This window comes from Thunnus maccoyii, chromosome 1, assembly GCF_910596095.1.
Source record: "Thunnus maccoyii chromosome 1, fThuMac1.1, whole genome shotgun sequence".
In the NCBI taxonomy this organism is placed as follows: Eukaryota; Metazoa; Chordata; class Actinopteri; order Scombriformes; family Scombridae; genus Thunnus; species Thunnus maccoyii.
The window spans coordinates 6,448,650-6,466,010 of record NC_056533.1 but is presented as its reverse complement, the minus strand read 5'-3'; the positions used below and the strand labels follow the sequence as shown (position 1 = coordinate 6,466,010).

The window sequence follows — 17,361 nt, the reverse complement described above, 5'->3', positions numbered from 1 at the left end:
AAAAGCAACAAGCTCTGGAGACAGTTTTGGTTTTGGCAAACAATGGGCCAATAAAAAAGCAAATGTTTTGTGTATTCTTTAACATGATTCTCACACCCAGACTGTGTTCATGTTCATGTGATTTATCTGGTTACATTTTAGACGCAATTCCAACTGAAAACACAACCTGTGTGACTCCTGTAATCCTCGCCTCACATTCAGATTGTGCCTGAACACGCCAAGTATATTTACACCTGATATTAATGTTCATTTCTGCTACACATGTTAAATTTAGCTTTCTCACAAAAGAGATCATAATATTTACATCCTCAGAGGTGTTCTCCAAGGAAACCTGGTGATGGAAAATAATGTCCGTAACAGCACTCAGAAATAAGCTCGGAAAAAAAAAAACCATGTCTGTCCTTATGTCTCATTTGCAGGTTTATATGATTATTTACATCCAACAGTCACTTATTTGATAAATATCCCCATTTAAACTACCTTACTTCACCACATTCCTCTCTTCTATTCTCAACTTATCTATGAGTAAGGTAATGACATTAAGGTATATAATTCATAGTGTTAATATGAATTGATATCTACAAATCCCAAATGTCTGTGTGGGATTGGTAAACACAGTGTAAGCAGGAAAACATAAAATTGAATTTTGAGAGGACATGGCTGATCTGTTGCATATTGCATGCCAGGAATGAACCAAATATTTGACATCGCCTTCAAGCAGGATCTCACGAACCACTCAACTCAACTTAAAGTTGCATGGAAGAGAGACAAAGAGGGAGAGGTGTGGAAGAAAATTTAACTTGCATATGCTATGAGATGGAAGAATGGCTTCGAAAACATTTTAGCTGTGCTTGGTTTAGTCTGCCTGGCATGTAAAAAATCCACTTCTGGGAACATGGGTCTAAGAAAGAAGATCCAAGCATAACCCAGGCTAAACCACACATACATATTCTATCTTGTGTTTTTTGCATATTCTGCCCCGCCACCAGCTGTCTGCACACTGAGGGAATTTAAGGAGTTGTGAAACTGATTTATTTGAAGTTACTTGAGGTCACTTCTCTCTGGAATGAAGTGCCTTCTAAATGGATAGAATTTGATGTGTTACATTTAAAACTTTAATTGTGTTTATTCTCAATCACAGCACTATTTTACTGACTTGTGTTTGTGTATGTACCAACACCAGAGGTCCCAGAGTATTCCTTTGATGGGCACAGTCACTTGCACTACCAGCTGACATCCCCACTGCCGGCCCGGAGGACATGGGTTCAAGTTCTTGTTCGAACCCGCAAACACAGCAGCAGCATCCTCAGTCTGATCTCGAAGGAGCAGAGTGAATACCTGCGACTGGAGGTAAGTCTGCCTGTGTGAGTATATGTGTATGTATGTGTGTGTATGTGTGTGTGTGGGCAGACTGTGATGGAAGATTGTATGAAAGCTTGTCTCCTTAACTACAAAAATCATCTGTGGTTTTTGACATATTTTGGTTATGTGGGGAACAAATCTGCAGGTAATAGTGTGCAATTCTGAATATAGTGAATACGTCTTCCCTCCTGTCTTCTATCCTGCAAAGCAGCAGCAGTCATTTTGCTCTTGTCATAAACAACACTTAATGTATGTAGTGTTTCTAGTGCTGTCATGTAACTTCAGTTATTCAGTAGTCACAGAAAACTAGAGGCTGGTTGAAAAAAAAGCTATTGAAAACTATCACAACAAGTGAGATATTTTTCCCAAACGTTCCTGTGTAAGTTAACCCTTTAAAGGAATTGTTCAACATTTTTGGGGAATTCTTTGCTTTATTTCCAAGATAGAGATTAAAAAATCGATATCAATGCCATGTCTTTGTGTTAAAGTTGAACTGAAATTTTGATTTCCCTAATTTTTTGTGTAAGGAAATATAAACTATACTATATAGAGTATATTTTTCTATTTTTCAAAACAGAATAAAAAGTTTTTTGGACATATTTATGCAAACAATGTCTGAGCTTAAAGCCTGTGACTGGGCGTTTCCCTTGGCACCGGTGGAGTAACAAATGAGAGTCAGCATTGCTAGGAGACACATCAACAACTACACTCCATAATGTTTATCCTACAAATGTTGATACACAGCATTTTTATTTTATTTTTTTCACCTTTTCCAACAAGCTAACATAGCCTTGGTTATCAAACAGTAACGAGTTGTCTGTCTCTTTTACAACATTCAACAAGCAAGCTAGGCTGACAACCTCGGGCCGGTGTGGCTGTTGTAAGTGAAGTGATATTACAATCTGTTTGTAATGCCCGTCCACACATATATTGCACCAATCAAATTACTTACCGACTTCATCAGTCATACAAAAAATTCACACCCCCTAGACAACAGTAATGTAGGGGGGTGTCACTGCAGAGAAATGAATAAAACCTCATTTTTTCTTTTTTTTTTTTACCATTTTCACCAAAAAACAACACGTCAAAACAAACACCAAGGATGTATATTCTCATTTCTTTTGTTTAATTTTAGTTTGACTTTAAGTATAAAGCTGTTTCAGACTAGCTTAGCATAAAGAGAAGGGAAATCATCTAGCTTGTTCTATCAAGAGTTAAACTGTTGTTTGTCAAGAAATAGCTCCAGCACATAACTGGCATTTTTACATTTGTGTTTTGTACCGTTTAAACAAACAAGAATAAAGTGTGGTAATTTGTCAGTTTTAGAAGTTAGGGTAGGTTTATTTTTTGTCAAAATACACAGAGCCAGGTCAGCTTTCTTCCAGCTACTAGTCTTTATGCTAAGTCTATGACCCACTGATGAAAGCCCTTGCATTTGCATTATTATGAACTGGCTGTTGGTGGTGACGTTCCTGAGAAAAATCACAAGCAACACACAGTTAGTGACGCACTTTCCATCACCCAGCAGTGGTTGGTCCACAAGATGGTAAACGGAGCTAACGCAACAGACTCGCTCTTCAACTGCCAACTGATTGACGTCACACAGGTGACACTGTTTGGATCTCTGGGAAGTGAGGTCCAAAAACAGACCTGTAATTACCACTTATCACCATAGGTGCCGCCAGAGAGAACAAAACAGAGATCTTCGAGATTGTTACTTTAACACAATGTCACGCTTTAGTTCTGTGTGTTGTCTAAATTTACTGTTGAAGAAAACAGAGGAAGTGATATAATGTATTAGCAGTAAAAATGTTTTTGGTTTGACACTGAAAGCACACTGCCAGGACTGAATACATTAAATGTATTATTTGGTTATTTGTCTTGAAGGCTTCATTTCTCCCACTCTTCTTTTCCTCTGGTTGCTCTGCTCACACTTGAATTGCTCTCTCATATTTGTTTATTTGCCAGCCTCCTTCTGTTGTTTTTTACCCTTCTTTTCCGCTCCTGACTTTCTTTCTGGTATCATGCGATACCTTCTCACCCCATGCTGCGACCACAGGTATTGATCAAACATCAGTGTCAAAAATGATGATAATTATCCATACCACAGCTGCTGTTACAGTACAACCTCTCCTCTGATCCCCATCTGTCATCCATCTGTCTCTCCTTCCTTCCATCCATCTATGCATCTACTCTTAAATGTCATACTGCTCCCCCAGCACAGCCACATGGGGAGTGGGTTCACATCACTTACCCACCATAAATAGTGCATTTATTCCCGGGTGCAGACAGCATGAAAATGTGTATAATCTTATAAAGTAGCCCCCCCCCCCAGTGAAACATTGGAAACCCTGCAGTGTTCTTTGATAGAACACAACCATATTGCCTTATAGGATTATGTTTTTCACTGTATTAGTTCTGTTTGCTTTTAATCAGAGGAAGGAATTAGTATGCGTTACTCTTGACTGGGTGCAAATGTGAGGAGCTCTTTGTTCCTGCTGTTTGTGTGTTACTTGCATTCTAACAGCATGGTTAGTTAAAATATTACATTTCTTTGTTCTAAGCTACTCCCCCACCCCCCCACCTCCCTTGGATTACTGATTACAGCTCTTTGTGTGTGTTTTTACATTCTGCAGTTACCTCCTTGATTGATACAAGTGTGTATTTTTCAATAATTACAACTCCTCCTGTGGACACCCATAAGTGGAGGCTGTTATATAAACAGATAATGAATGACAGTATAGTAAAACACAGTTGTAATAATGTGAGTAAGAAGTTATAATTGATGACAATACTGTACTGTACTGTAAAAATGTCCTTACATCCACTTATAACTACATTTCAGTGTGTTAAACCATTTATTAACTGTTTATATACGGCTTATAAATGCTCAATAGGGGAACTTAATGTAAAGTCTCATTCTTGTAAAGGATGAAATCTTTTTGCAAGAATGGACACATTGTAGAATCATTTATGGGGGACAGTGCACATTAATCAAAATCAATGCAAATACATGGGTATTAGCACAAGAGTTAATTCATACCTATTGTAGGCTAAAGAACTTCACCCCAAAATATTGAAACTTTGTTGTTGAACTGTGTGATTTAAGCATTGATGTGCATCCTAAATCTTTGGCAACAGTATATGCAACAAAATAATCTAAATTTAAAGATTAATTTACTAGTTTTTAGAGCTTCCACCCACATCTCACTTCATCATCAGTGAATGGAGCTAGCTCAGGTGACCAAAGTATGGAATATTTGTGGTTCTATTTTATTGTTCAATAATATATTTTTCTTATTCCTTTATAAGCAATGTGAAGTTGTGCCAAGATGTTTTTGGAAAGTACAATCAAGTTGGACAGCAGAAAACTTTTCATAAATTTCAAACACCAGAGCTAAACATCTGGTTTTAGGAAGAAATCCAGAGATGTTCCAAAAGCATTCTGAAGTCACAGTCTAATTGATGTCACAATGTGTTAAGAAAGTGCGCCTTCAACATTATTATATTATAATAATGGCATAACAACAAAGTAATCAGGTGAACAACATTGAACCATTGCTACTTATTCTCACCATTCAACCACAAGCACTATGTCCTCTCACCTAAGCAGGCCAAGATTTGAAACTGGTCTTGAAATGAATAATGAACCAAATTCTCCTGTTTTGATTTGTACTCATGACTCATGAATTTCAGAATACAGCCCCCATTTAATACCACTTCACTCTGAGGCCATGGACAATTTTGACTGACAGAATTAGAAAAACAAAAGAATTGAGTTTGTTGTAGTAGAGAGCACAAACAAGTCAGGCAAGTGTCTGAGAATACTGTACACCAAACTGTGACTGAAGGCACAAAGTTCAGGTGCCATTACCAGAGGTTGTTAAAAGTCAATCCAGGAAATGAAGGCAATCACTTAACTGAAATTAAAGCACACAAAGCAAGCTGGTCAAATAGTAAATTACACTTCACACTTACCACATATCATGAATATTTCAATGTACAGTATATATGTCCTAGAATGGCCTAACAAACACAGACTGACAGACTGTATTGGTGGAGGTTTTCTTTGAGGTCAGAATCAGGACAAATCTTAAATGTAAATGGGTTAAATTTAGGCATGTAGTGACTTCCATTTGAGGTAAGGAAATAATTGAATTAATGTAGGCAATGGGAGATCCTGTCAAGTAGAATAACATTGGTGGTGACTTGAGAGATTTGACAACTCTGAGGTTTCATCATTGGTTCTCAGCTCTGTAACCCTGCAAAGCTGCAGTCTTTCCCACACTATTTCACTTTCTCTGGCTTCATCTCTTCATCTGTCATTTGCTTTTCTCGCCATCATTACGTCTTGCCTCTCTTTTACTTCCTTCATCTCACTTCTGTGCCACCTATATTTTATCTCAGGTTTGCAGACATCTGTCTGTCCTACTTTTCCTCCTTTTTTATTGTAATTATAATTAGTAATTATCATTATCTGATGAATATGTCAAAAAAGTATTTTTTAACACTCAGTTCAATAATCAATTCAAGTTAGAGTAAAGGTCTCAGCTTAGCACAAGAACCATAAATGATGTTAGGGAACTAGAATTCTTACACGTCTCTTTTTGTAGCTCTTCATACTTGCATATTACAGAAAGGAGATGACTACAGAGTACACAATGAACTTTATTATTAGATTATGTATTAAGCATAGGAATATTTAATTAGACAGAGCAGAGTGATTATTATTAGACACTATACACAGGAGATTATTATTCAACAGTATGATTATTAGATTATTAGATGCCTGCCATGGAGTCGGTGGTGGTGGAAGTCGGTATAAGTATACAGTAGATACATGTTTAATCAGAGTATGCAAGTTTGACATGAGCAATTAATTTTCTAAACTGAAAAGCCACGTCTTCTGAAATGACAATGACAATGTACTTCACAGTTATGGCAGTTTAAATATACACAAAACAAGATTTAAAAAGCAAGACTTTAGAGGCATATGCAAAACAATAATCATTATAAAGTTGCATAGTACAAATGAAAAACATAGTGTCATATAGTATCTTGGGAATCATTCAGCACCGTATGCTTTTTAGCCCTTGGTCTTCAGTGTCATTACCTCACAGTTGGAGGGAGCTACATTTTTTGGTTGCCATGTTCAGCAATTAACCATCAGCCAATAAATATTTACAGACAATAATAAAAAAAAGTGAATAGCATTTTGCATAAACACATTAACAACAAATTGGAGATAATTATAGGGTGCTCATTTGATGCAAGGGCAAAATTCTTGCCCACCACTGCAGAGAACCACTTTGCATTTGTGGTAATTAACAGTGTTCAAAGGTGTGAAGCCAACAAAGTGAGAGATTACTTCCTTGTCATTGCACTAGCAACTTTTAAGTGGTTAGTTGTTCTGCCTTTAGCTAAACGTATAGTTGTCCGTGAATGAGTTATGGCATAGTTACAGAGCTTATGCATGAAGCTGCTGTTTCTACTTGGTAGACTACACCTTATGTTGTGTGTCTCCTCAGAAATGATACCACACATCAGGGCTACAGCAGCTATGGAGATACCATGTTTAAAACCGTTTATTTACCACTATGTGCACTGTACAAAAACATAATACATTACATTAATAAATACAGTATATTTACATAGCTATCAAAATTACATCAGCACATGTCCAAAACTTAACTGTCCATCTGTTACTGAGCAGAGCACCCCCCATAACCCCAAATGAGCTTAAAACTCTCCAGGTCACAAGCAGCTCTGTAAAAACTGAATTCTACTAGCAGTCTGGACTTCACCATTTTCACAAAAACAGGTACCACATCAACATTCAAGGGTTCCTCCACCTTCCTCCTGCAGCTCACATACACCACTGTCTTTTCCTGTCTTAAAACAAAGTTCAACAGCTAACATTTGTTCTTCTGCTGGCAAGTGTATTTAAAACCACAAATAAAAGCCTGCTTCATAAAAACTTCTCCACATCTGCTAAAAATGGTTTCCAACAACACAAACAGAGCTGTCAGATGAGTGCACTCTGAGAAACAGTGAAACACTGTCTCTCTTTGACTACAGAAGCATTTTTCCTCTACAGCATAGCATTAAAACAGAGATAAAGGAGTTCTACAATGCCACGTAGGATTCTCCACTGCAAGTCCTCATGTTTGTTTAAGGAGGTTTATACAAAGACCTCCATGCTGGTTTTACGTCAAGATCTAAGTCCAGATAGGTCCTCCACAGGGTGTCACTGCGCCCATTCACGTTTTAACCATCAACTTATACATAATCTTCCCTGACACGCCCTCCAAAGAAGCACTCACAGGGTCGACAGGCTCAAGTAAAGGACCAGAACAGTTTTAAAAATCAGGAAACAGTTCAATGGCAGGATAAGGGTCAGTACAGTTTGGCATCAGTGCACCATCACAAAAGTCAGTTAAAAGAGAGCACTGATGTCCTGTCAGCTTCTGTTTCCGATGTTGCAGTAATTGATTTATGACTCCTATAGATCTTACTCCCAGCTGAGCAGCCAGTCCAACAGGATCATCCAACTGAGGTCCAGCCAGCTCCACCACCTGCCCCAGAGTAGAAAGTCCTGCAGTGTGAAATAGACTGGACAGAGTGGGTCCACACCAGCTGGGACAATCCAGAAGTCCTCTAAACAGCTCAGGCTCCCATAGGTGCCTGTACAGAGAGTCAGCCTACTCCTGCCTCTGCTTCCTCAGCAAAGTCCACACTGAAAAGACACTCCTATAACGCACTTATAAATAGGCCGACAGAGATGAAGTGCCCAACTTCTTGGAGTCCATCAGAAACACCAGTACTATAAGCACACATTTAGCTAACTGTCCCTCAGTCACAAAGTGAGTGAATGAACGTAATGTTATATAACTAATGCAGGACATGGCCTGATCACATGCAATATGTCCATCTAGTGTTGCAGTGGTGCCATCAATGTATGAAATCTGATGCCTAAACCTGATGCCTATATATATGTATATATATATATATATATATATATATAGAGAGAGAGAGAGAGAGAGAGAGAGAGAGAGAGAGAGAGACAGACAAAACTCTTATTACTATTTTCTTCATGTTGTGTGTTCTAATTTGAGTCTTACTATGAATGACAAGTGCGGTACAAATTAAATGTACTTTTTTATTATTATTCTTATTAATAATACTATGCTAATTTTCCAATTTAATTCAGTTCCAACTGAAAATGCAAATAAAAAGAGGTGGATAGAAACAAACTTATTGTATCAACACAAAATTCAGAAACCTATGAAATAATTTGCAAATTATAGGAAACATATCTTTCACAAACACACACACTGCAATGCTTCAGATCGACATCAAGCCGGAGCTCCAGCTGTTAAAGAGTATTTAACATAAATTATATTTATCTGCCTTCAGGCTGGTAAGAATTTGAAGTGATAACATTTGCCCAACAGCATTTATTTATTTATTTTTATGACCAAATCTAGTCTAAATATCTAGTCGCTACAGCAACAGACCACAGGTCACATCTCTGGAGGTAGGAAATATGGGTGGGGAAAATGAGTAACAGTAATTGTGAATCAGAGTATTGCTGGTAATGAGAACAGATCTCTGTTTAATTTCCCAGTATAATTTAAGGTGAAAAAAAATGCATGAACCCATCATATATGCACTTTATCTACATTTTCACACTGTAATTTAATCATGAGAAGAGGGCCGATTAACATATCATCTGCACGTCTGTGATACTGAAAGGCTGCAGCTCCAAAAGCAGTCTGTCATGGGAAGCATCTGGGGGAATGAAGCTGTCCCTGCTGTGGGACTGTTTACTCAAAAAAGAAGTCACACACCTTCAATACGCACCTACTGTATCACGCTCATGCAAAAGAAACACACACACCCTCAAACACATCCACTCACCACATCACCAAGGGAGGAAAGCAAGAGCCAAATTGCTCCGCTCCGTTCAGCTTTAATTGGGGGTAAAATCAGGTGGCTGTGAATGCGTCTGGTTAAAAAGCACTGCCCCAGTGGATTCTAAATATAATTAATACTTCATCACAGAGCCTTGAAATGAGCCACGGTTCTCCAACTAAACAACCTTGGAGCCGTCCAGCACCTCACCCATTGCATCAAAGGGGAGAAGAAGCAACTGAAGGAGACATGGATGGCAAATGGATAGAAGGAATGAAGTGGCTTGATGGAAAACAAAGCAGAGAGTAATGGAATAAAAAGCGAGAGGACAGGGATATAGGTGGAGACGGAGAGTGTTACTTGACAGGCGATGGTTGGTTTGTATTTTTTAACAAAGTTCAGACTTTTTCCTCAAGAAATAATGGAAAACTTGGTTTGTCTTTTATTATGTTGAGAAGGAGTGGAAGCATTAATGGTAGCCACCCACTTCTCCCTCACATCTCTCTCTCTCTGTCTCTGTTACTCTGCCCTTCTCATCTCAGTCCTCTGTTTACGTGGCAGCGGTGGCTGAGGAAGATGGAGGGAAGAAAATTATGCACAGTGGGACACTTGGAGGAAACAGTTTGAAATTGAAATGAGGACGACCCACCCACCACCCTCTCCCTCTTAAAATGGCCTTCAGACTTCCTCTCTCTCTCTATCTCTCTTCCTCTCTCTCTTTCACATACACACATACAGAAACACAGGGTCCTGGATTTGTTTTAAACCTGCAGTGCGGAACTTTTACATATAAATGAATGTCCATTACATTCAAGCCCTTGCCAGACGAGTTCATACAATGCTAATTAAACCACCAGGTAAATCTCTCTGTATTTCACAGTATACCAGAGATTTTAATCTGGTGTAGGGTTTGACATTCCCACGCTGGCCAGATGAATGCATACTGCAGACTTCCATAGGCTGATCCAGCTAACTTCCAGTTAGCTCTCTGCTAACTTGAATGGGGATAAAATAATTCAATTGTGTGGCTCTTCTAGACTTTCCAAATGTTATTGGATCGAATGGATCAAATTCTGACAGTGAAACAAGTCATTTCATGGGGGCTGTGTGATGCTCAAAACAATTTATCCACCATTTTACAGCTGGAACAGTAGTGACTGAGTAGGCTACTGTGGAGCCTATGACATAAACACGTGTCGACAGTGCTTTTGTAATTACTCTCACTGCCAGAAGGGGGAGACAAAAGTGCTGCACTCCAGCTTTAAATCAGTATTGCTCCGTCATAGACCTGTAATTAGCATCACAGCCATACCAAAATGAAACCGTTTTGATTTCATGACCTGAGGGCAGAGGGATACAGCATGAGCATCAACATGACAAAAGTGTTTTTCGCCCTCATTCTCTCTTTCATCCATAAATTCTCTCTCTTTTTTTCTACCCCTCTTTCTCCCTTCTGTCCCTGCTTCTTCATTATTTAAAGTCATTCATTATTTCTTCATTATTATTATTTCTGTCAAGACACTTTTCCTCAACAAGAGGTCCTACTGGAGCTGGACTCTGTGTGTGTGTGTGTGGTGTGTGGCTTGACTGCACTGACAGCGGGGCAGGTTTGTAGTCAACAAGTCAACAAATCGCAAGTTAAAATATAGCTTTACCAGAACAGTGCCTCATTTAAAAATTTATTTTAGGTCCATAGTAACAGCACAAGTCACATCTAGATTTTCCCCAAGTGGGGAGAGGTGCACTGTTTGGTGTTTCAGCTCAGTATTTTCTTCTCTATTTCGTTTGGACACTGAGTTACCAATTTGTTTTACTTCATATCATCCATGTATTAAATGTTTGACTCTTTTGGAACAAGCAGGGCCCACAGCATTCAATGAGGAATAATAAGGGCCTTTGATTATTGACAACTTGACTATTTTGAAAGTATGTCCATTATTCTTAAATGACAAAATTACACTAACCTCGTGTAATGTTAGGGGAAACCTTGGAAATAACAAATATGCGAGAAGGTTTATTCTCATTTGAATGCACTGAAAGCTGATATTTTATTTCTCGGGAAACTCACACTATTAAAGTCACCGAATACAAATTAAAACCCAGTTGGATCTCACAGTCTTATCACGCATCCTTTACACCTCAAACAAGGGGTGTAGCAATCCTGTTTCATAATACTATTCCATTTCTGCTTAAATCCAAGTCGATAGATCCTAATGGGAGATTTGTTTTGATTTCTGGTTTATTATTTATTATTTTCTGATAAGTCTGTTGAATATATATGGCCTGAATTATGATGACCAGAGCGATAGAGACAGAGACAGATTGCTCTCAGTTCTTTAGTTCCTTACCTTTGCCATATCCAAATGAGAGCAATCAATGTTTTTCTGGAAAGAATGTTTTCTTTTGCAGAGTTAGTAGGTGCAATTAAGGCATTCCCCACAGGTAAATGTCCTGGACCAGATGGGTTTGGAGCTGAGTTCCACCAAGCATTTCATGAGATTTTAACACTTTTCTTACTCAGGATGATAAATGATTCAATTGCAAGAAAAACACTTTCACCTTCTCTTTATGAGGTAAATGTATGTCTATTATTGAAAAAAGGGAAAAGATCCCATGGATCCTGCTAATTATAGGCCCATATCCTTGCTCAATTTTGATCACAAAATTTTAACAAAGGTATTGGCCACTAGATTAAGCAAGCATATAGCAACAATTATCCACCCAGATAAAAGTGGCTTTATTCCAGGCAGGATTTCCTCTTTTAATGTGCATCGCTTGTTGAATATATTATATATGTATATAGTATAGTATATATTATATAATATATACTGACACTGACTAAAAACACTCAAGCAGCTGTTGTGACATGGGACGCCCAGAAAGCTTTTGACTCTATTGAATGGCCTTACTAATCTGAAACTTTGAGAAGGTTTGGATTTGGGAAGATTTTTGTGGACTGGATTGAAATGATTTATCACTCTCCGAAATTCTCTGTCATAACAAATAATATCTCATCAGGGCCATTTAGTCTGTATCGGGGAGTGAATCAGGGAGATTGCCTGTCCACTTTAATATAGCACTAGAGCCTTTGGCAATTGGGATAACAAGTCATCCTCACATCAACGGTATTGCAGCTGGTACATCAGAATGTGTTGTTGGGCTGTGCGCGGACAGTCTACTTGTTACCTTAATGAATCCTGAAGTGGGTATTCCTTATCTTTCACAATATATTAAATCATTCAGTAAAGTTTCTGGTTACACTATAAATTGGACTAAAAGTGAGCTTATGTTTATTGGAGAAAATGCAATTTTACTGGAATACCCTGTTGAGGTTATTCAGGATTATATCACATATTTAGGACTTAAAATCTGAAAAAAATCCTACTTTTGCTCAAATTAAATTTGTTAGAAGGCACTGATAAACTAAAATGCAGCACAGAATTTGCCGCTATCTATGATTGGCAGAGTAAATCTTTACCAAAATTTTCATATCTCTTTCAAAGTTTGCCAATATTAATCTCAGCTGACCTTTTTAAGAAACTAGAGTCAATCATTTTAGAATTTATTTGGGGTTATAAATAACATATACATAGGCCCATATCAAACTTCCTGTTTTTAAGTAAAATCATTGTCATCATTTTCAACAGCTGAACAACTTAAGGACACTAAAAGGCACTAAAAGACTGTTTTGATGTCTTCAGTCAGGATTTCGACCACACCACAGCACTCAGACTGCTCTTGTTAAAGTCTTAAAGTCTTCAATTACATCCACTTAAACACATACAGTGGCAGAATTTCAGTCTTAGTATTATTGGATCTCAGTGCTGCACTTGACACGGTTGGCCACAACATAATACTAGACTGACTGGAAAACCGGGTGGGACTTTCTGGTATAGCACTAAACTGGTTTGAATCCTACTTAATTGGCAGGGACTACTTTGTGTATATAGTTAATTACACATCTGAGTGGACAAAAATGACCTGTGGAGTTCCCCAAGGCTCCATTCTGGGTCTCTTCTGTTCAATATCTACATGCTTCCACTCGCTCAGATTATGGAAAACAACAAAATATGTTACTATAGTTATGCAGACGACACACAAATTTACTTAACCAAATCACCAGGCGACTATAATCCCATACAAGCGCTTAGTAAGTGCATTGAACAAATCAATGATCGCATTTGCCACTTTTCTTCAGTTAAACAAAGACATAACTGAAGTGACTGTTTTTGGTGCCAAGGAAGAACAATTAAAAGTCAGCACTCAGCTTTAGTCGGTAAGGTTAAAAACCACAAACCAAACAAGAAATTTTGATCTAGTCATGGACTCAGACCTTAATTTCAGTAGCCACATTAAGACAATTACAAAAGTCACCTTACTATCACCTGAAGAATATATCAAGAATTAAAGGACTTGTATCTCATTAGGATTTGAAAAATCTTGTCTATGCATTTATCTTCAGTAAACTTGACTCCTGTAATGGTGTTTACAAAAATCGATCAGACAGCTGCTGCTGATTCAGAAAGCTGCTGCTCGAGTCCTCACTAACACCAAAAAAATGGATCACATTACACCAGTTCTCAGATCTTTACACTGGCTTCCTGTCTGTCAAATAATTGATTTTAAAATACTACTGTTCATAAAGCACTGAATGGTTTAGGGCCAAAACACATTTCTGATCTGCTGCTACGTTATGAACCATCCACACCTCTCAGGTCGTCTGGGACAGGTCTGCCCTCTGTTCCCAGAGTCAAAACTGACTCTGGGAACAGAGGGCACTCTGAAGCAGTGTTCAGTTTTTATGGTCCACATATCTGGAACGAAATCCCAGAAAACTTCACGTCTGCTGCAACTCTCAGTTCTTTTAAATCAAGGCTGAAGACTTTTCTGTTTTTGGCTGCCTTTGATTAAATCAAATAATTATTCATTTCTTACACTGCACGTAACTTTTATTCTTGTATTGTATCTTACTGTATTTAAGCTCGTTTTTATTTTCTATACTCTTAGCTCTTTAATGACTGTTTTTAATTGTATTTAAATGTCCTTTTATGGTTTGTTTCTCTTGCACACGATGCTCGCAATGTTTTATGTAAAGCACCTTGAATTGCTGTGTTGCTGAAATTTGATATATAAATAAGCTTGCCTTGCCTTATTCCAGCATTGCTAGACAACACATTTTCTACATGGTGTGTAAAAGGGCTTAAGTGCATAAAGGACTTCTATTTAGACAACAAGTTTGCATCTTTTGGTCAGTTAAGCTTAAAGTAAAATCTACCTCACTCTAATTTTTTTCGTTATATGAGACTTAGGCATTTTGTAAGGGAAAACATCTTCCATTTTGAGTCCACTTGTGAGAAACATGCTCTTTTGGAATTGCTTTCTCTTTTGCCGGAGGATAAGAAGCTTATCACTAAATTTGTGAATTTCTTTTCTGAGGATTCTGTATCTGTCAACTGTATTAAGAAGACTTGGGAAAGGGAAATCAATGCTGTGTTGCGTGATAAAATATGGAGGACTGAACTTTCCCATATTCATAGTTGTTCAATAAACACCAGACATAGGTTAATTCAGTTCAAAGTGATTCACCATTTTCATTATTCTAAGGTCATGTTACATAAATTTTACCCCTCTGTGTCTCAAAGCTGTGATAAATGTAAATCAAATGATGGTACATTGTTGCATTTATTTTGGGACTGTCCACCAATTCATCCATTTTGGTTGAATTTTTTTTTTTCTGGGTTTTACCATAGCACTCTCTTTGGATGCTCATAGAACTCTTTAACTCTCTCTTCACACACTCAGTCAGCTTTATTGATGGGCATGACACTAGCAAAAAAACTTGGTGGAGACACCAACTCCACCATGCTTCAGAAATTTCTTAATACTCCTATTTTTGAAGGGCTGTAATGAACAGTCACATATGGATGATGTGTACTTTTTTGTGCTTTTGTGTCCCTGAAATGTGGTTAGGATGAAATTCTCTTACTTATATCTTATATTAGTTGAATCCCTGTCCATTAGTGTGTGTGTGTGTGTGTGTGTGTGTGTGTGTGTGTGTGTGTGTGTGTGTGTGTGTGTGTGTGTGTGTGTGTGTGTGTGTGTGAGTGCATATGATATGGGAGTTTTTCATTTTCCCTGTGTTTGTTAACCTCAAGAGGGTTGATCTGGCTTATTGGCCAGTTGGCAAAATTGGCCTATTGATCCAGTCTTTCCCGACTAAGAAAAATCTCTACTCTCCTCTGATCCCCATTAGCTGTAAAACCTGAAACTTGGACATGGGTCAGTTCAGCCAGTCATAAAAAATATAGAGAGTATATACTGTATATTTTACCATTTACCCCCAGTGGTATCTTGCCATGTAGATTTGATTTGATTTGCTGAGGTTTTGAGGTTTGTGCCTCATTACTCAAAAGAATAGCGCTGTATGTCATTTGATTTGTGATGTTTAAAGCATTGAAAAAATATACTTTGAGGGTGTATCTTTCGGCTCAAAGATAGACAAATGGAAGTCATACTTGGAAGGAAATTATTCTCAATGAAAACCATTCACAAGTTCTGTGGATTATCCTAAAACAGCAGGTTTCTGTCAAGGGACTTTGCTGTTTTTAAATGTAATTTTGTATGTGTTTATCACCAAGTACTATCCAGCTCCATCCTACTGGGGAGATGGCTAGCTAACAAAAACTCTGTTAGCAATTTTGATAGGTCATTCAGTTAACAACAGTTATGTTTCATTTTGCTCAGTTTTCTTATTCATGGGTGTATTAGTCAAGGACTGGCTTGGTTCTTTAATGGTGGATGACAGTATTAAGAAACACATACTAAGCACATCTTAACCCAGGGTATTAGGTATGCGAGAAGCAAAAAGGCAAGCTTTTAAATATAGCTGCCTCTACAAAGTTTGAGAATAGAGTACACTCAATACCATTAGCTAGTAGCTTAATCCGGTACAATACATCTCTTTCCCTTGTACGAGACAAATAAATGCAATAAACCTAACTAAACTTAAAGAGGACCTATTATGCTCATTTCAGCTCTAATTTTTTATTTTTGGACTCCACTAGAGTAGGTCTGCATGATTCAAAGTTCAAAAAACTCATCATTTATCTTATACTGGCCCTTTATGCAGCCCCTCAATATACACAGTTTCTTGTACACGCTGTTTTAGCTCCTGTCTCTTTAAGGCCCCCCTCCGGATGAGCCCACTCTGTTCTGATTGGCCAGCTTTATGTATCAGAGTTGTGTACCTTTATCGTCATTGCAAACCAAACATTTCCTGCTATACTGCTTCAAATTAAAAGCTTTTAAATGAATAACTAACGGGACTTTTATTGTGAAGAATTTACAGGGAGTAAAAACGTGTTCCTCACTGACTTAGCTGAGCTTCGTTAGCAGCACTAAAAACCGGTTGAAACAACAACACATGGAGCTATATAGAGCTATTTGTTCAGTGGATCAGTTAGAAATAATGCAGGGAGGAATAGTACAAGCAGAAACAGCCACAGTGAGATGTTTTATGAAGAGCTGCAGACAACCAGCAAACCTCCAACAGGTAAACTACTCATTTTATTTTGCTGTGCTGTGTAATGGCGTCACGGCTTGGCGTAACTACTCCCGGAGTGGAGCACCGAACTCGCACGCTGTGCATGTAGCTATGTCCATATAAGGAAATCTGTCACGAACTGACTTCAGCTCAGGCTGAAAGTAGAAAAAAACGTAAATGAGCGTTCAGAGCAGTCTGAAGCCAGGGCTCTCTGCTCACAGGGATTACTGCTACATATGCTTACCTCGTTATTTGACACGTCGGACATTTTTAACATGAATATCCGACATTGTGAGATTATATATATGTCTGAAAATAAGGAAAAGCATAATACGTCCCCTTTAACTAAACCTGGATGTTTTGCTAATGGTTCATGCTAATTGCAAGCCTTTATATTATGTCTTAACCTACTGCATTTCAGTTGTCATCTACATCCAAATGGTCAAAATTAATCATTTTATCCAATAAAACTTGTGTTTGGTTTGTGTAAAAATTATTTTTGAAAACCACTAATCAAACATTAACAGTGTTCCATAGGATAA

The 17,361-nt window shown here is 37.9% G+C and overlaps 1 protein-coding gene across 1 annotated transcript in view; it reads left to right on the top strand.

Annotated features, from left to right (window-relative positions):
* Positions 1 to 17,361, top strand: part of LOC121896373 (neural-cadherin-like) — a 261,050-nt gene that overhangs the window by 199,502 nt on the left and 44,187 nt on the right. The window contains exon 32 of the mRNA XM_042410220.1: positions 1,184 to 1,350. Coding sequence (XP_042266154.1) covers positions 1,184 to 1,350 — 167 coding nt within the window. The remainder of the gene's footprint in view (positions 1 to 1,183; positions 1,351 to 17,361) is intronic.